Source organism: Carassius gibelio, chromosome A16, assembly GCF_023724105.1.
Source record: "Carassius gibelio isolate Cgi1373 ecotype wild population from Czech Republic chromosome A16, carGib1.2-hapl.c, whole genome shotgun sequence".
Classification (NCBI taxonomy): Eukaryota; Metazoa; Chordata; class Actinopteri; order Cypriniformes; family Cyprinidae; genus Carassius; species Carassius gibelio.
Window position 1 is genome coordinate 2505117 of NC_068386.1, and position 20675 is coordinate 2525791.

Here is a 20675-nt window from a genome sequence, read left to right on the forward strand (position 1 = left end):
GAAAATTCAAGTGTTAATTGAGGACAGGTGGGATTTTAAATTGATGATGCTTACTGACAATTGTGTTGCTGTTTTCCCTCCAAAACGATATCACTGGAGGTTGATGACGTCATTTTACGAATGTCTTTTGTTAGTTAAAAGAAATTAAAAAACGATAACAAGATGGAAAGTGATATTTATGAACCATGTGACTTATAAAAAAACGAATGAAAAAAAAAAACTAAAGATCCTCCATGCTAGAGGATGATGTCTTGAAGAACTAACTTAAAGAAATGAAAATGACAAGGAATATTATTTATTAATCTGCTAAATAATCGAGCTAAATTTAGTATACGTAAATCCAAATATGGGAAATAAGCTTTTGGTTTTATTTTTAAGGACAATACTGAAAACAATTAGATGTTTTTAACCTTTTAAAAATGTTAAAAAATTTAAAACGTTAGAAAGATGTAATATATAACTATTTGTAAGAATTTTAATGTTTTTATTTAACTTTATTTATGCCTTTTAAATGTATTTCTTTAATTTATTATTATTATTCATTTTTATTATTTTATTATCCTAATGTAGCCCCCGACTTTATTTGCAATTCTTAAAACTAAATAAAAAAATAAAAGGATTGCAAAAGTTTATTATCAATTAATATGCACAAAATTATGTTTTGTTTCAAACATTTTGATTATAGAAAGTAAAAATTAAGAAAATTATGAAGATCTATAAATAATTCTAAATAAATTCATTGTAAAAATTCAGTGCAGCACAGAAAAAACTGAACATTCAATCAAACCAAAAGTAATGGTATTAGTTCAAATTCATCCCATATTCACTTAATGCTAACTAATATGATTTCCATCTTCAAAAGTTGTGAATTTGATATTTCTTCCTGTATGTTATATAATAGGCAAGGTCATGTGGATTCATTGTCTGTCTTTCTGTCTGTCTGTGTGATTGGCAGAACCAGACAAAGTCAAACCCCGTGACCCGCAGCAGCTCTCCTCATAATCCCATTATGAATCATAAGCTGATTTTGTGTGTCTGAAGAACACATGCTGAGAGCTGAAATATATTAGCACAACATTAGATTGCAATAATAGTCAATGCACGCACATAGATGATTTACCTTATTTATATCTGTTCACTTTAATGTGTGTGATTGACAGCCTTACACAATACATGCGTTTAAATGACATTTTTTTTAGTTTTAATATAAAATAGTCCCTTAGTTTTTATTAATTAAATAAATGTATTGCTTCCATCCACGTTAAAAGGATGGAGGAACAAAACATTTATTTGTGTTGTGTGTGTATTTATGTGTGTGTGTATAAGCCTATGTAATGACATTGTTTGTCTTTCTATATTTTATACAGGTTCAATGGGATCCAAAAGACAGAGAGCACATAGAAAATCTGTGATTTTTCTCTTAAATAAATAATAGTTCAGAAAGCTTATAGAATTGAGAGAAATATTTAATATTCTGCAGAATCTGTGCTATTTCTATGACACTGATCAAATGTAAGACTACACAATTTGTGATTAAAATATGTTTGTTTTTTTTTGGAAACATTTTACATTAATGTCTCTTTGTTAACATCATTTAATGCATTTCCTAACAATGACCACAATATTGTTTATTTATTAATCTTAGACAATATACACAACAGCAATACACTTTTATTATTGGCATTTATTAATCTTTGGTAATGCTAGTTAATAAAAATTCATTTTTTTCATTGTTTATTCAGTGCATTTATTAATGGCAAAAGCATTAAAAATGTATTATATGCAGTAAAAGTATTGTTGGTCATTGTTAGTTCACGTTAACTAATGTAGTAAACTCACTGTGACCTGTTTTAGACGTTTATCATTGCATATTTATTTTATAGGCTAGTATGTCAATCCATACACAGCTCATCAGCGACCTCTAGTGCATAAAGACATGAAGTGCAAAAAATAGGCATGACGGTAAATCACAAGTAAATATTTATTAGATTTTCCTTACAACGGTATATACACAACTATACATACTGCACTGTTTTTATAAAGAAACAAAAACATGGACACACCAGAGCTGCATCAAAAGAGTCGTACGTCATTTCCTGTCATTTACAGGCTGAGAAATGTCCATATCATCAAGCTGTTTTTCAAATGCATAGAGTAAACCACTGATAACTGGGATTGTAACATCGTTTTCGAATAACAAAATGATCCCCGTGTCTAGAATTGTGGCGAAAAAGTGTCATCTGTAAGGCAATCTGTACAAATGTCCATAAATAAAACTCCATCTCTTTCATAGTTTTGTTCCGTATACACATTTCCCGCTGTGTAATGGAAGACTTAAACACCTCTCTGTATGAAAAACACAGTTTAAAGTGACTCCGCTCATAAATGGCAGCTGGACAGACGGATATTTTCCATCTGTGCACTGTTATTATGGTGTCGGGGACACCTCGTGCAAAAGCATCGCTCCTGTTATACAGGTTCAAATGATGCTAACATGCTGCTAGCGACAGACATACATTCAAGGAGAAAAAAATACATCATATATATATTTATATATACAACACATAATCTTTTGGGACAAGATATGACATAAAGCTGCTCTTATACGAATAGCCATGCGTTAGCAGCTATTGCACATAATGAAATGATGAGGAAGTGTTTTACAAACCCAACCTTTGCTTGTGCGTTATGGGCAAATCACCATGATACTAACATAGCTTTAAACCTGAATGATTCCGAATGAGTCTTTTCTCACTAAACAGTAAAAAAAAAGCCTGTTAGATACATTCAAGAGTGAAATGAACAGCCCAGGTTGGTTTAAGGTTGGATTTTGAAGGCGAGCAGCTCCTCGGAGTGCATGTTATTGAGCGAGCGCAGCTCGGGAAGCTTCAGGAGCAGCTTGGTGAAGACGGCGGCTTCGTTCGAGTGGTTTTTCATGATCAGGTTCCTCAGAGCTCTGATCAGGGTCTCCTGCAGGGCCTCCACACCGTTTACATCCTCGATGGCCGATCGGTCTGTGGAAACATGCAGAATTGTTAAATTATATATTACCCTGGACCACAAAACCAGTTTGAATTTGAACTCGAGATTTAGTTGAATAAATAAGCTTTCCATTGACGCATGGTTTATTAGAATCGGACACTATTTGGCTGAGATACAACTAATTGAAAATGAGGAATCTGAGTGTGCAAACAAATTAAAATACTGAGAAAATCACCTTTGAAGTTGTGCAAATGCATTCTTAGCAATGCATATTACTGATCAAAAATTAAGTTTTAATATATTTATGGTCGGAAATTTACAAAATATCTTCATGGAACATGATCTTTACTTAATATCCTAATGATTTTTGGCATAAAAGAGAAATAGATCAATTTGACCCAAACAATGTTTTTTTTGGCTATTGCTACATCTATACCCCAGAGACTGCTTTTGTGCTCCAGGGTCATATATATATATATATATATATATATATATATATATATATATATATATATATATATATATATATATATATATATATATATATATATATATATATATATATATATATATATTCTTACTATATAATAATAAATAACATTCTAAATAGCCACTGAATAATATTACTAAAAATGGGTAATTAGTAACAATTAGTGCTGTCAAATGATTAATCGCATCCAAAATAAAGGTTTTTACATAGTATATGTGTTTGTGCTGTATATATTTATTATGTGTTTAGAAATACAAACACATGCAAGAAAACTGTTATTTATATTAAATATATTTATATTTAATATAAATATAAAATATAAATATAGAAATGTATATATTGTATATGTAAATATTTCCAAAATATATGAGTGTATTTATATATACAAAACAAATATACATAGTTCACATGCATATATTATGTAAACAAAAACCTTTATTTTGGATGCGATTAATCGTTTGACAGCACTAGTGATAATATAGTTTTACATGAAAAGTGCTAAATTGAATATCTTGCTGCTCATTATGTTCCAAACAGTTAGTAATTGGTTAACTGTGTTCAGTTCTGATGCCGCCTTAGAAGGCAGCTTCCTATGAAGGCAGTAGGCAACAGGACGACCCGCTGGGTAACAGTATCTTCTATTTTATTTTTTTTATTAATTGTATACTATTATAGTTTTTATTAATATTTTGAATTAGCTTTTCCATTTCCATTTTATGTTAAGTTTGTGCTTTATTGCATGAAAAGATGCATTGCTATGTTTTTGAAGGGCTCACCTGCAGAGACCAGCACCACAGCGGAGAAGAGACTCATCTCTTCCTCGTTGAGCTGCAGGGCGCTGAGCTTCTCGCTGAACTCAAACATGCAGTTGAGCAGCTCTCCGGCACCCATGGAGCGCAGCAGGTCCACGCCGAACTTCCTCCCGCTCAGGAAGGTCACCGTCCGCTCTTTCACATCGAACAACGACACGAAGCGCACCATCAGCACCTGTGTGCAGGGAAACAGAGGAGAGCGTCAGGGCTCTGATGGATGCTTCCGCTGTCTGAAATGCATCGGGACTCTTGTTTTGCTTTACCTCGAAGGTTCCTGCCTTGAGGAGGTTGACCTGGTCGTGTTGGGAAAGGTCCTGGAAGCCCGGGATCCGCTTGGCAAATTCCACCACTTCTCGTACAGCAGGGATGAAGCTCCTGGAAAAGTCCTCCCAAATTTCATGACCAGGCTTGGAGGGGTCCACGAAGGGGGAAACACTCATGGGACACACCTGAGAGAAGACCAACAGAAGTCACATTACACCAGATACGCTTTAGTGCTAAAAGAGCTCTGCTCCGACACAATGGCTGTTGAACAAATGGAACAAAAGATACATTTTTTGGGACAAATTCAAAGTTGAATTCAAATTCTAGGACAGTATGGAATGCATTATTTGCAGAGCTAAATGCACTAAATATTTTCATGATTTAAAATAAAAATCAAGTAGAAATTATATAAATTATTAACAATAATTTTTAAATAAATCCTTTACATTAAATAATATAAATTCATAAAAAGTAACATAATACAATTATTTTGTAAGATTTATTTAAATTAAATGTATTAAAGTTATATTATTTACATTAAATAATATAAATTCATAAAAAGTAACATAATACAATTATTTTGTAAGATTTATTTAAATTAAATGTATTAAAGTCTTTAAATTAAATGTATTAAAATGTATTTAATATAGTCAAATATGTTTATAAATAAACTATTATACATTTTTGTGTGCCTTGCTTAAATTGTTAGCTTTGCAATGCATCCACAATGGTTGATGCAGCCAGAGAAATTGTCTATAAATGTATTTATAATTTAGAAAAATAAATAATTAAAAATAATACATTACAAATTTTTTTTTAAAGAACTTAGAAACAATAATCATATGGTTTTAATAATATAAATATTCATTTATAATTATTGAGATTATTTTATACTTTTTTAAATAATTATATTGGTAATATTTGTAATATTTCAACAATATTTTCAATAATTATCTTTTAGATTTGTTCATTTTTAATTGGAATGCTTGTGTTTTTTTTTTTTCCTCTTTAATATTTGCATTTAATTTTAGGTATAATTATTTTTCTACTTAGTTCCCAAGACAAATATTTTATTGTTATTTAAAAGTTTTTCATCTAATATTTCAGCTTTAAGTCAGAAAACAACAATAACAGAAGGTCACTAACCAGATGTCCTCTGTTTGCTCCAGTCTGGCCTTGGTTCATGTTGTTTCTGTGGTAAGGCATGTTTTCTGAGCTTCGACTGCACTGCTGGGTCTCGTGGTACCCAGTCACATGTTCTCTGTAAGGTCCAGCGGTGGTTTGCACGGTCCCACTCTCGTTCCAGCGGTTCCAGCATTCCTCCCGCGGCTCCTCGTCCTCCTTGCTGTTGCTGCTGAGCGTTTCGGAGCTGGCCGGAGATAAGGACCCTCCGTGGGGCGAGCTGTATGAAAACAGGTCCTCGCGGGGAGCGGGTCCAGTGCTCGGCGTCTCTTCCTCCCCGCAGTCGGACGAACAGGACGACGCCGTGTCCATGGGAGTGACTGACTCTGAGTCCCGGGAGAGATCCGAGGAGGAGCGTGGCGAATCCGGCGGCGAGGGCAAGGAGGAGCTGGACTCGCTCTGGCTGCTCTCGATGGCACACGGGACGGTCTGTGCGCCGTGAAGCATCTGCTGCAGCTGACTGTTGTTCATCATGTTATTCATAGCTGTCTGCATCTCCAAAAGCATCCGCTGCTTCTCCCGCTTCGGGATGCGTCCGAAACGCACAGCTGAAAAAGAGATTGCTTGTTAAGATTCATTGCATTTAGTTCTTCTGCTTTCTGTTAGACTAAAAAATGTAGTTGTGCAACAAGTCTGTATGTCAATATCAGAAAAGCTTGAGGTCATAAGGAAGAAGGATATGGCTTGTAACTCACCGTCTCGGGACATCCCGACAGATAAACACTTCCTGAAGCGACACTGCTGGCAGCGGTTGCGGTTTATCCTCACTATAGTGCAGCTTTCTGTCTTCAGGCATTTCTTATACTGAATATTCTGCTGGATGCTTCTTCTGAAGAAGCCCTGTAAAAAATACAAAATAACAGTGTTTATACACACAAACACACACACACATATATATTTATATAACATAATATTTTGAATTAGCTTTTATTATAATTATTTTTTTTTTAATTTTTTATATAGCTTTATTTTTATTTATATTTCATTTTCAATTAATAGTCAATTTATTATGTTTTTTTTTTTTTTGTTTGTTTTTTTACATTTAAATTTAAATTAAGTGTTCAATTTTATATTTATATTTTTCTTTATTTTGGAAATAATGGAATTGTTTGTTAGCAGGGTTATTTTAGTTAACTTAATTACTAATTTACAAAATTAATAAAACTTTTAACTAGAATTTAAATTAAAACGGAGATGATCAAAATAAAACCTGGTTGAAAATATTAATAAAATGTATAATAGTATTCAAATATTAATTAAAACTCTAACAGTATCTTAATTATACCAAAAACAACACCGACAACAACAACACAAAATAAATTAATATTAAAATAATAATATTAATAGTAATAATATCATATCTTGAAATACAACAGTTCTGTTCCAAATGCTAATGACTGAAGAGATCAACTTAGAATGCAAACTATATATATATATATATATATATTGCATGCACAAATAAAGTTGAAACATTTTGCCTTTTGGCATTGCATTCTCTGCAAAGTAAATAAATTTTTGTCTTGATTAAAGTATATACATGCAAAGCTGTAGAATTTGGCTAAAAGGTTCTACAGTGTGCCAATGGTGTCTTAAAATGCTGCCTAACCTGTACAATACTAGGTTTGGGCACAGACCCAGAATGTTAGATGATCCTGAAAGAAGTGTTTCCTCACCTTGCAGCCTTCACAGGCATGAACACCGTAGTGGAAGCCCGAGGCGATGTCTCCACACACTTTACACAGCAGCACCATCCCGTTGAGCTCTGGAAAATCATGTAAGAGTTAGTCATGCCCAGTGGACAAATCCTGCCAATTTTAGACAGCTGAATCACATACAAGCTTATTCAGCGTTTACTCACTGGTGATGGAGCTCTTGGAAGAGAGGGTCTTGTCAGAAGCGTGTCCGCGTGGGTGAGTGTGTTTCAAGAGCAGTCCAGCGGTGGGCAGGTCTGTCAGACGGCTCGGTTTAGAGGGCAGAGGCGGCGAGGATGATGGGGAGCGGCTGTTAGAGCTGTCACTCATGCAGGAGTCAGGGCTGGGGGCGGAGCTTGAGGAACAGACGTAGGCTATCACGCCTCCTTGAATATGAGAAAAAGAGGGAACATTATAAAAATGCGCATTGAAAAATATTTTATTGACAAGAGTATGACCACCTATGCACATCACTGAACTTGGTTTCGAATATGCATTTTATGGAATACATTTTTTGGTAACAATTAAAAAGTTAATATAGGCTAGTTAACTAAAACCATATATAAAAATGTATTGTTACTTGAAATAAATAAGTCTTAACTGAAATAAAATTAAATAATAAAAAAATCAAAAATAATAATAAAATAATTAAAAATAAATTTTATTTAACCTAGTTGCCATAATTTCTCATTTTACTAAGTTGATGCACTAAAATAAGGAAAAGAGGGAACTTTTATTGAATATACACTGAAAAAATGAAATTTACAAGAGTATTGTAAGCTGCTCATGCCTAAAGAAGGGGAGTGGCAATACTGAGAGCGTCCTCTGTGTTCCTCATGATGCGCTGGGGAAAAGGAACACCTGTGTGGCATTAGTAATTAGAGGGAAGCATTATAAATTTCTGATGTGTTTGTTGTTGCGGGAGGGTTGTTTGGTTTGTTGCTGCTGAGTTCCTTGCCAGAGCTGCCGTGCCGGGACGTGGGTTTAGGATTGTTGTGCGACCCGTGCGAATCGATCGGGAGGGATATTTTGCTGGGGTTTTCCCCGTTTACGTTTGGCGGCCGCCGTTGAGTTCACTGAACGCGGAACCCACGTCCGGTAGCGGGTAAGAAAGCCAGCAGTACATGTTGTTTTTATTATTGTGTTGGATGTTAATGTCTGTTCCTGCTGTGTTTGCCGGGGAGGCCCTGATGTATGTATGAACCTAATGGTCCCCCGGCGCTATTTGTGTGTAGAGTGAGTGCGTGTGTAAGGGGGTGGGCAGGTTATCCTTTCCCATACGCCTCCTATACAGTTGACGACGGCTAGATATTCAGCACGAGTATGATTGACAGTTTGTGGTGATTTAATATTTGATTTACATTTATTGGTGTGGTATTTATGACTATTAGGTTTTGCAGTGTAATGAACTTATGTGTGAGAGGTGATCACGTGAATGTATTTAATGCATGTATTGACTAACTACTGAAATCTTGTGCTGCGTATATCCTGTTGGTTGTTACTTTTTATTATGCTGGAAGTTAACATCTTTGAAATCATTCATTGCTTCTTAACTAAATTCAACCTGTTATGACTGCATTAACCTGCTGCCCCTGAGTTTTAATATTATGATTGTAAAATAATAAAACTATTAGTCAAGGAGTTTTGGGTATTTGAGTTTTCTTGGATCTTGTCCCACTTAAAGTATCTAGTCCAATAGAGAACCTGTAAACCCTGGGTAGAGGGAGTTTGTGGGGGTTACAACTTGGCGTAGTCTTGGCAGACTTGGACTGTGGGCAAGAACCAGGAGAATGTCAACTACACAACCAGCAGTAGAGCTACCTTCTACATCTAGTGGGGCGCAGCAGAGAGTAGATGGTGCACCTGATATGGCTCAGAATCAAGCAACAAATGCAAATATGGTGATGTTTCCATTAATGATGGGGTCACCCTGGTGTCAAAAGTTTAATGGAGATCAAATGCCGCAGGGAAATAATTTTCAGGATTGGTATAATATGCAGACATCAATGTTCAATATTTACCCTTTTTCAGAAGTGCAAAAAGTATCTGCTGTAATAAGTAATCTTGATGGGGAAGCAAAAAGGGAAGTGTTAGCGTTACCATCAGCACAGCGCATGACAGCTGAACAGATATTGTCATTTTTGAAAAGCATTTATGGAGATACGGTCCCCCTTGCAACCCTTCGTGCCCAATTCTTTACTCGTAAACAAAGGACAGATGAAAATGTCAGGCAGTTTGCCTTGGCACTGCAAGAATTGAGTAATCGTTTGGATAATCGGGGTGATGGTACCATTATGGGTAATGTTTTACGTGACCAATTTATTTTGGGTCTTTGTGATGCAGGATTGCGTAGGGAACTTCGGGGTATGGTTAGAGGAGCCCCTGATAGTTCTTTTATAGAAGTAAAAAAAGAAGCAATTCTACGAGCAGAGGAGTTTGGGGAGGTAAGGCAAGCAGTAGCTGCAACAGTCCAGTTGAAGCCAGCCCCAGATGCAACAAAATTGGTTGAGGAGATTAAACAAGAAGTTGTGTTGCAGTTGAAAGGAGAAATAAAGGAAATGGTTGCTGGAATGATTAAAGAAGTTCGTGAAGGAGTACAGCACTTATTGCCTAGTAGTGAGAATGCAAGACCTAGGTATGAGTTAAGGAGGGGTCGAAGAAGCTCAGATCAATTTGACCAGCAGGGAAGACCTATTTGCAGACGGTGCAAACAAGCTGGGCATATTGAAAGACGGTGTGCGGCTGTAGAGGGAGGACAGGGGCCTTTAAACTTTTAGAACCCACTGTACAGGCCCGATCAGTGGGTACATTGGGTAGTGGCCAATCGGAAAAGAAAGATAATTTAATAGGACAATGCCCAGTGGTGGAGGTGGTGATACAGGGGGTTAAAACACCCTGTTTAATTGATACGGGGTCACAAGTAACCACATTAACCGAAAGCTATTTTAAAAAATATTTTGTGACTAGCGGACCAACAGTATACCCACCAATACAAAAGTTCAATTTGGTAGCTGCTAATGGGTTAATGATTCCATATATAGGATATATTGAGGTGGACTTGAATATATGTGGGAAAGTTATACCAAAAAGGGGAGTGCTGATTGTTAAAGACTCAAAGGGATCTTTGTACCCAGGACTAATTGGCATGAATGTGATTAAAGAGTGTAGAGACTTTCTGATGACACAGACTGGGGATAGTTGTGTAGGAGAAGGTGAAGTGCAGGTTAAGGTGTGGCATCAGATGTTTTCGGTTTGTGAAGACCTGTTAAATTTTGGTGATGAGGTAGGACAGATAAGTTCAATTTACTGGCCGCAGGGAAGACGAAAGACTATTCCAGCACAGTCAGAGGTGGTGATAGAAGCATGTGCACGTCTACGACCTGACAGGAAGGATTATGTGGGCTTAGTAGAACCTTGTAAAGATGCATTGCCGGGCCAGCTGTTGGTAGCTAGATCACTGAGCACAGTTTCAAAGGGAAGAGTTATGGTCCGAATTCTAAATCTTTCTCCAGTTCCAGTGACTCTTTTTCAGCGCTGTCGAATAGGGCAGATTTTTGATGTTGAGTTGTGTCCAAGGCAGCAAGGAGATGTAGTGCTAAGACCATTGGATGATGAGACCGTGGAAGTGGGGGTGAGGCAGAATACGGTGCAGGATGTAGAACAAGAACAGGTGTTGCGGCCGGTGACTGTTCCTTTAGACCCACTACAATTTAGTACTGAACAACAAGAGAGGATTGCTAAATTATTATCTAAGCATCAAAAGGTCTTCTCAGAACATGATGAGGATTATGGGTACACGGATAGGGTGTTGCATGTGATACCAACAGGCGATGCAGCCCCAATTAGAGAACGGTATAATAGAATTCCACCAAAGTTGTATCAGGAAATGAGGGGGCTTTTGAGTAATATGCTTGAAAATGATATTATTAGAGAGAGCTATAGCCCCTGGGCAGCGCCTGTAGTGCTCGTCAGAAAGAAGGACGGCACCCTTCGTTTCTGTGTAGACTACAGGAGATTGAATGGTGTTACCCATAAAGATTCTTACCCTCTCCCCAGAATTGAAGAATCATTGGCTTCATTGAAGAAATCTAGAGTTTTTTCAACATTAGATCTAGCGCATGGGTACTGGCAGGTGGGGGTGCATCCAGCGGACAAGGAGAAGACCGCCTTTGTGACCCCCATGGGGCTATATGAATTTAATCGGATGCCGATGGGGTTGTGCAATGCTCCAGGAACATTTCAGAGACTGGTTGAAAGTTGCTTAGGTGACCAAAATTTTGAAACCTTGTTGCTCTATTTAGATGATATAATTGTCTTCTCCCCTTCTTTTGAGGCCCACATTGCCCACCTGGACTTGGTTTTCAGCCGCTTGGAGAACTTTGGCTTGAAAGTGAAACCTGCTAAGTGTTTTCTCTTCCAGAATGAAGTCCATTATCTAGGCCATGTGATTGCAGAAGGAGGGGTGTCACCAGACCCAGAGAAATTGCGAGCAGTGGAGACTTGGTCAACTCCGCAGAATATCACCCAGCTGCGGGCTTTCCTGGGCTTAGCTGGTTACTATAGACGTTTTGTTAATAACTTTGCCCAAATTGCAGCACCCCTGAACTCTATGATGTGGGGGACATCAAAACGACGCACCCGACCGGCCAGAGGTAAACAAGACTGCTGGGTATGGGGAGAGGCACAGGACATGGCATTTAAAAAATTAAAGGAGAATCTCCTACAAGCACCCATACTGGCTTATGCAGACTTTCAGTTGCCATTTCTGTTGTACACTGACGCCAGTCAGACAGGCTTGGGGGCAGTGCTGGCACAGGTGCAAGATGGAAAGGAGAGGGTGATTTCCTATGCAAGCCGAAGCCTTCGTCCAGCAGAAAGAAATGATAAAAACTACAGCTCGTTCAAACTAGAACTGCTGGCGTTGAAATGGGCTATAGTGGAAAAGTTCCGGGAATATCTTGCTGTGTCTCCCTTTACTGTTTTCACAGATAACAATCCATTAGCTCACCTGAATACGGCAAATCTGGGTGCAGTGGAACAGCGATGGGCGGCTCAGCTTGCAGGATTTCAGTTTGAAGTGCGATACAGACCGGGGCGGACTAATGGAAATGCTGATGCCCTCTCCAGGTGGCCTGTGAATGAGACCTCTGCCAGGACTATAGAGGATGGGAGTGCCCCATGTGGTGAGGGTGGCTATGTAGCATCTGCAGTGGTCCATGCCTGTGTCCAGGCTTTTGTTCCGGTGGTTGAAGAGGTCATATCGGAGGAGGGTCGAAGGATGGATGCAGGGGCAGAAATGAATAAAGATCGAGTTGGCCCCAGCCTGCTGGTCGAGTGGGTGAGGGCACAGCGGGATTGTCCAGTGGTGTCACGACTGTGGGTCTATATGGACAGAGGAAGAGGGCCTGTTCCAAAAGAGCGAGCAGCGGAAGACCGGCCTACCCAAGTGCTGCTACGACAGTGGACCCGTCTCTGCGTGGATCAAGGATTGCTGTGCAGGGAGGTATGTGACCCAAAGACATTTGATAAATGGAAACAAGTAATCGTACCTCAGTGTCTGCAGAATCAAGTTCTGGGATGGGTGCATGACCGTGCAGGACACCTGGGTGTGGAAAAGACTCTGGGCTCGGCCCGTCGACGTTTCTTCTGGCCAGGTCTGGCGCGAGGAGTGGAACGGTGGTGCCGCCAATGTGTCCGCTGCAACCTCCATAAGACTCCAGTTAATACAGTAAATGCTCCCCTTGTCGTTATACGATCCGAATACCCTCTCCAGATTGTTTCGGTGGACTTTCTGTCATTGGAGCCTGCACGCAGTGGAATGTGCAATATTTTAGTAATGATGGATCACTTTACTCGCTATGCAGTCGCAGTGCCAACTCTGGACCAAACAGCAGTGACAACCGCCAGGGTGATGTGGGGACATTTTATACAGCCCTTTGGGGGGTTTGATCAACTGCATTCCGATCAAGGCCCCAATTTTGAGTCAAAAGTCATCAAAGAATTATGTGCTTTGTATAACATCAATAAGTCGCATACCACTCCCTATCATCCAGCAGGAAATGGACAATGTGAGCGTTTTAATCGGACATTGTTGAGTATGTTGGGGACACTAAGGGATGACCAGAAGGAGGACTGGGATCAGCATGTGGCGGAGTTGGTACAGGCGTACAACAATTCACCCCATCCCTCTATCGGATATACACCTTATTTTTTAATGTTTGGCCGACATGCGAAATTGCCCGTTGATGTGATGCTGGGCCGGGGAAGTGAATTCTCAGGCACCGTTGGCAGCTGGGTGCACTACCACCATGAGAAGCTAGTGACTGCCTATAATCAAGCCAAAAAGCAAGTTCAGAAGGCTCAAGCATATCAAAAGAGGGGGTTTGACCGTAGGGTCAAGGGGGAACCATTGTTGGCGGGCCAGAGAGTCATGGTATTAAACAAGAGGGCCAGGGGCCAGGGTAAATTGGATGATAAATGGGAACGGGATGTATATATAGTTACATCACAACCTAATCTTGATATTCCCGTTTACGTGGTTAAGAGGGAGAGGGGTGATGGTGGCGAGAGAGTGTTGCACCGCAATATGTTAAGCCCATGTAAGTTTGAAATGTCCTTGTCCTTAGGGGAGAGAGAAAAAGAGGTTTCACATTCTAAGTCTGGTGTTAATCCCATGAACAGTAATTGGTGCGTGTATCCTTGGTTGGGGGGTTGTCTTACAGGGCAGCCGGGACCCACACAGAAGGATGGAGAGGCTGTTGGTAATGTGGACCTTGAGGAAGCAACATTACAGACCCCACAGGAGGAAAGACCCTCTTGTTTGAACCCTTTACCGGTCAACTGTCCCGAATCCAGACGGTCAACTCGGGCCACGAGGGGCCTGTTGCCTCAACGTTATAGAATGTGAGCTATTCGAGTAGGAATGTGCGGACACATTTACAGTAGGGGGGGCGGATGTAAGCTGCTCATGCCTAAAGAAGGGGAGTGGCAATACTGAGAGCGTCCTCTGTGTTCCTCATGATGCGCTGGGGAAAAGGAACACCTGTGTGGCATTAGTAATTAGAGGGAAGCATTATAAATTTCTGATGTGTTTGTTGTTGCGGGAGGGTTGTTTGGTTTGTTGCTGCTGAGTTCCTTGCCAGAGCTGCCGTGCCGGGACGTGGGTTTAGGATTGTTGTGCGACCCGTGCGAATCGATCGGGAGGGATATTTTGCTGGGGTTTTCCCCGTTTACGTTTGGCGGCCGCCGTTGAGTTCACTGAACGCGGAACCCACGTCCGGTAGCGGGTAAGAAAGCCAGCAGTACATGTTGTTTTTATTATTGTGTTGGATGTTAATGTCTGTTCCTGCTGTGTTTGCCGGGGAGGCCCTGATGTATGTATGAACCTAATGGTCCCCCGGCGCTATTTGTGTGTAGAGTGAGTGCGTGTGTAAGGGGGTGGGCAGGTTATCCTTTCCCATACGCCTCCTATACAGTTGACGACGGCTAGATATTCAGCACGAGTATGATTGACAGTTTGTGGTGATTTAATATTTGATTTACATTTATTGGTGTGGTATTTATGACTATTAGGTTTTGCAGTGTAATGAACTTATGTGTGAGAGGTGATCACGTGAATGTATTTAATGCATGTATTGACTAACTACTGAAATCTTGTGCTGCGTATATCCTGTTGGTTGTTACTTTTTATTATGCTGGAAGTTAACATCTTTGAAATCATTCATTGCTTCTTAACTAAATTCAACCTGTTATGACTGCATTAACCTGCTGCCCCTGAGTTTTAATATTATGATTGTAAAATAATAAAACTATTAGTCAAGGAGTTTTGGGTATTTGAGTTTTCTTGGATCTTGTCCCACTTAAAGTATCTAGTCCAATAGAGAACCTGTAAACCCTGGGTAGAGGGAGTTTGTGGGGGTTACAGTATGACCATTCAAGTACAGTACTAAACTTGATTTCAAATATGCATTGTCTAGATTACCAAAATAAATGTTGCATAGTTAACAATAACCAGGGTTAATACAGTTACCTACAACCATAAAATAAAATAAAAATCCATAAAGAAATAAAATAATCATTAACTGATGATAAAAAAAAAAACTTTGTTAAACTTTTGTTATTTGACCTAGTTGCCAACATTTCACATTTCAGTTTAAATGGATGAAGTAAAATAAATTAAAACAATTTATAAGATAAATTAAAACAGCAAAAAGTAAAAATATTTAAATACCCCATTTTTGTTCTTCTTCTATGATAGCTACAATTTGACCTTCATTGCATTTCATTCAAATATTGGATAACTGCATTATGTAAACTAATTTCAGTAGGTGACCTGGTCATCTTGGTATGAAGAAGTCACACAAATATGCTTGCATAAAGAGTTAGGTTTTATTGTTAAAAACTGTGAAATTAGAATCTTCAGCATTGCACATGTTGGATGCACTTCCTCATTATGAACAGCTCATGACCTATTTTTTAAATGAATGAAACTGCACGATTATTTAATTACACTAACCTAATACGGTAACACTACCATGGTATATGGATATATTAATCATTATGTATATCAAATGTACAATAAAAGATGTGGTACAAAAACCCATTCCATCACTTTTGTTGATGTGTGTAAACTGTAAGTGTAAGCAGGCAAAATATGTACAAGTACGGTATTTTTAGTAGTTAATTTGTTCGGGAACATAATATATATGGATTTATTTTACACCAACGAGCCGTGCATTCACAGAGTGAATAAAAATGTACTGAATTTCTTTAAATGGACAAGGGAGGTTACTTAACCACCAACAGCCCTTAGTTTCTCAGACCCACCCACACGTGGACCTCTCATGTTTTGTACGGGAAGAATATTTAGGTCACGAGCTGTCTGCTGCGTCCTCACGTGGTACTGCAGAGAGTCTCGCGCCAGCGACTGCCACGCTTCGACCAATTAGAGACTATGCGCCGCGCACGTCACGACCAATCAGCGGCGGAGCCCTGACCTAGTACACACAGTGCACATGGCTAGGCTACGAGAGCCATGTGAGAGCGAGCATTCTAGTACTCGGAGTACAGAATGCGCGTGACGTAACCCACATCCACAGTTTGACGCGCTCTGCGCCGCAGCGGAGTCAACGGAGAGCATGTCAAAAGTGCTTTAAACCACAAGATGAAAAACTAGAACATTTCAATCTGATAACATATCATTTTAAACATGTTTTCATTTGATAACACCACAGACAAGTGCTTTAATATGCATTTAGCCTAAAGTAGGTATTACATTACTCCTGTTTGGTCTCTCTCTCGAGTGTGTCTGTGTGTGTCTATACATACATACATATATATATATATATATATATATATATATATATATATATATATATATATATATATATATATGCCTATATATACACACACACACACACACACACACATGCTAATTTCAGTGTTTTTCACCATAAACAGCAACATTGGAAAACAGGTATGATATTAAATGAAATGTACACATAAATCATTAAATCAGTAAAGTCGGGTTTAAATGTACATAAAAAATGCGACAACAAATGCAAATAAATATTTGAAAAGAAGATTTTTAATTACTGATCAAGGGTTAATGGGGATTTTGCTTGAATACTGCTATTTTAACTGATAAAATATGTGAGCGTGATTACAGAAACATCTCTATAACATGTTTGTGTGTAGAAATCACACGCATATTCCCTAATATTTCCAGGTTTTTCATAGAATCACCGTAGCGCGGTAGCCTATAACACTGCAATTTCTTAACACAACATGAGTAATGTTTCTAACAATAACCTACTAAATACGTTATGCTTAAAATTATGAATAAGAAATAAATAATTATAAGCAATAAAATAAAAAAACCCGTCTTACCTTGCTTTGTTGATGCCATGTCTTCAGACTCTTGATATCTTATAATTCAGGTGGACAATAATAATAATTCCAGCCTTTTGTGTCAGTTGTAAGCGTTCGGATCCTTCAGCGTTCCATAAAGCTCTCGAGCGTCTCACAATGGAATGGAACTCTCAGGATGTGCACGAGCGCTCAGAACTCAGTGTTCTATAGTTCGTGTTTCCGTCCGTGTCCCCGCCCCGTTGGTGCTCGACTCACGTTGTTAACCCAGTGACACACTTTCATCCATGTGTCTGTGCTTTCACCCGTCCAGAGGCGGAACTCAACACGCGCGCACGAACCCACCGCTGCAACGTGAGGCGCGCTTCTGGGAACATGATGTTTTTCTGGAACGCAACCGCTCCTCGTTCAGAACAACAACAACAGAGCCTGTGACGACGAGCCGTTCAACATTGAGCTCTTTAAGCTTGTCGTTTTTAATGCATGCGTGTTAGTAGCACAGAAACGTTTTGCTTAACTGTAGCATCAAGCCAAACACATACAGAACGTTTCCACCTTTAACTGTACTTTGAGTGTTTAAGTGTTTTCAATGCATCTTTTTGAAAGTATCACATAAAGGCTACATAATAATCTCTTTTTAGTCGTTTGAATATATATTCATGGATCATCAACTGTGAGTCAAGTTTACTCATCTCTCCACTAGGACGAATGACCATATGTGTCCAGATACGGTTTCATGGATGACGACTACCCAGTTCACTTGGGAGTGTGATTTGATTTATAGGTGGGTGGCTGCTAGAAGGGTTGGTTTCAAGTGAACTGACTCTTTTCTAGCTTGTTTCAATGCAGCTTTACAAGAGAAATAGTGCTTCAATGATGCAAACAATTTAATTCTACTGTAAAGCAGCTCTAAATCAAGTCATTATTCAGCTGATTGTTAATTCAGTTAACACTCTACTTGTATAATAATAGTCTTATGCTGTAACAAAAATGATATTAAACATTAATATTTATATGCATAAAATGCCACATATACTGTATAATAATATTTTTATGCTGTAACACAAATAACTACATTAAATTAAACATTATGCATAAAATGCCATAATTTTATTTCCCCTTATATTTACTATAGATATTCAACTACTGTTTTCACTGCAGGAAAACAAAGTCTATATAACACATACAGTAAATGACAGGATCATAAGTATGGTAATGATATATTTTATGTAGGTAACAGTGGTCATAAATTGAATTGGTGGTTTGAAGTGAAGTGTCTCTTCTAGAAAAGCACACAATGTGTGTACTCCTCGTCTGAACATTTCTCTGTTGTCAGATCACTAACCAAAAGAACACCGGGACACGACGTACTGTTCTGTAGACCACAGAAAAGGTGTGGTTAAACGCACCATCAGATGCTAAATATAGCTATTTGGTTGCATGTTATTTAACCATAATCTACGAATAATTAACCAGATCTTGATCTTTATCTCAGGAAAAATGACTGATATATATCTCAAACATCAGTCGACACTTACAGATCAAGGATGGGTTTACATTACAGAGATTTTTAAATGTACTTCTCATTCTGTTCCTTGTGTCACAGTCTGTATTCAGAGTCTGTTTTAACAGGATGTCCACAGACAAGAAAGACATCATTGAAATGTTTCCATCAGATGCGTCACAGTAAACAGACAGTCATCTGCTGACCTCTAGTGGACAGACTAGATCTCTACAGTCAGCCTCACATGAGGGACCACATGGAAAACAGCTGATTTGTTCTCAAAAGCTTATTATTAACAATACAATATGTATTCGAGTCAAAATGTCTTAGGCTAAAACACATAGGCCTAATAATTAATTGGAATTGAAAAAAGCTTGGATTTTTTCCTCTTTAAACCTAAAAGTTGTAGATTCTGCAAGTTAATGCAAATAAATTCATTAACATTGATCGTGTAACTATGCGTGGTCATTCAATTAGATGACGACATTTAATAACTTTTATTATTAGGTTTTACTTCTTTTTAAAAGTTTATTTTAATTGTAGTTTGTTTTTGTAATTATGTCATTTTTATAACTTAAATATTTCTATACTGTAGCTTTATGCAATTGTAAATTTTAGTTTTAGTAATTGCAATACTTTTTTTTTTTTTTTTTTTTTGGAGCTGGACAAAATAATATAATGGGAGAAAGATTTGGAAATAATACTTTTTTTTTGTACTATTTTAAGGTGAACTGTTCCTTTAAGACAGCTGACTGCAGTAGTGTACACACTAGCTTATGTATGCAAACACTTGACAGATATGGCCTAACTTGAGAAAATTGTTAACTTTGACATTTAATGAATCTGGGGTGTGAAATTCACAAGGATTACCCAACCTTTTGACATTTGTGGTGAGTACAGCTTGCTCATTAAAATGCACAACAGCTGAGAGATGTGTGTAATATGTGCAAAAGGTTATAGTTTTCAGAACAGACACAACAGACAAGTCATTATCACATGATTTTAACTAAAGTAAATTAACTAAATAACATCTAATGTCCTGACTAAGATAAACTACCAAATAATTTTATAATTGAACCGGATATAATGACATTTCATGACTGATAATCTTTTAGAGTAATATAAACTGGGATCATACAATGCAACTGTTCCATGTCTTCATTCTGACACTGATCAAGGGCCAAAAATAGGAAAAATGTGTATCTTGTGCACATTTGAGTTTTTTCTTTAAAAGGCTGCAGGTTTGCTGTGCTTGATCGTACAGCTCCACAATTACTATTAAATAATTATATCAATACTAGTTTTATTATTGTAATAATATAGTAATTGTAAACCTTTAATTTCTGTTTTTCATCTAACATTTATATTTTATTTTATTTTGCATTGATTAAAATATTTGATTAAAATGATTAAAATACTTGATTAAAATAAAATGTATCAGTATGAGTAATTAATAATAATAACAAAAAAATAATAATATTTGACACACACACACACACACATGCGTATATATATATATATGAAAATATTTCTATGGCAATATTTTATGGCAAAATAAAACTGGTATTTTAGTATATAATAATAATAATAATAATAATAATAGTAATAGTAATAAAGAAATGTGCATGTAAATGCGAAAATTAAGGTACAGATCCTGTCTCTGCTTTGTGAATATTCTATAATGTTTTACGCACAAATGTGCAAACTTAGCAAGACAATTCCCAGGCAAACCTAAATCTGCATAGAACCGCATGAAAATAAATAAAACATGATCTGAATTTGTGCAAATATTAGAAAATGTGGGGGGCTGTTGCTTAGTGGTTGCAGAACTGGATCTGATCTGACAGACAAAAGATGTTTGCCAGAAAACGTTTTCACATTTT

At 37.8% G+C, this 20675-nt stretch overlaps 1 protein-coding gene across 1 annotated transcript; it reads right to left on the reverse strand.

The window, feature by feature from the left end:
• Window positions 1-1962: 1962 nt before the first annotated feature.
• On the reverse strand, window positions 1963-17562 carry LOC128030344 (nuclear receptor subfamily 1 group D member 2). Its single transcript, XM_052617889.1, has 8 exons — window positions 17310-17562; window positions 7589-7807; window positions 7404-7492; window positions 6426-6570; window positions 5695-6278; window positions 4548-4733; window positions 4249-4459; window positions 1963-3014 (listed from the first exon to the last, which is right to left on the reverse strand). Exons 1-8 carry the CDS (start codon window positions 17326-17328, stop codon window positions 2818-2820), a joined length of 1650 nt encoding a protein of 549 aa, XP_052473849.1. The 5' UTR covers window positions 17329-17562; the 3' UTR covers window positions 1963-2817.
• Window positions 17563-20675: the final 3113 nt, after the last annotated feature.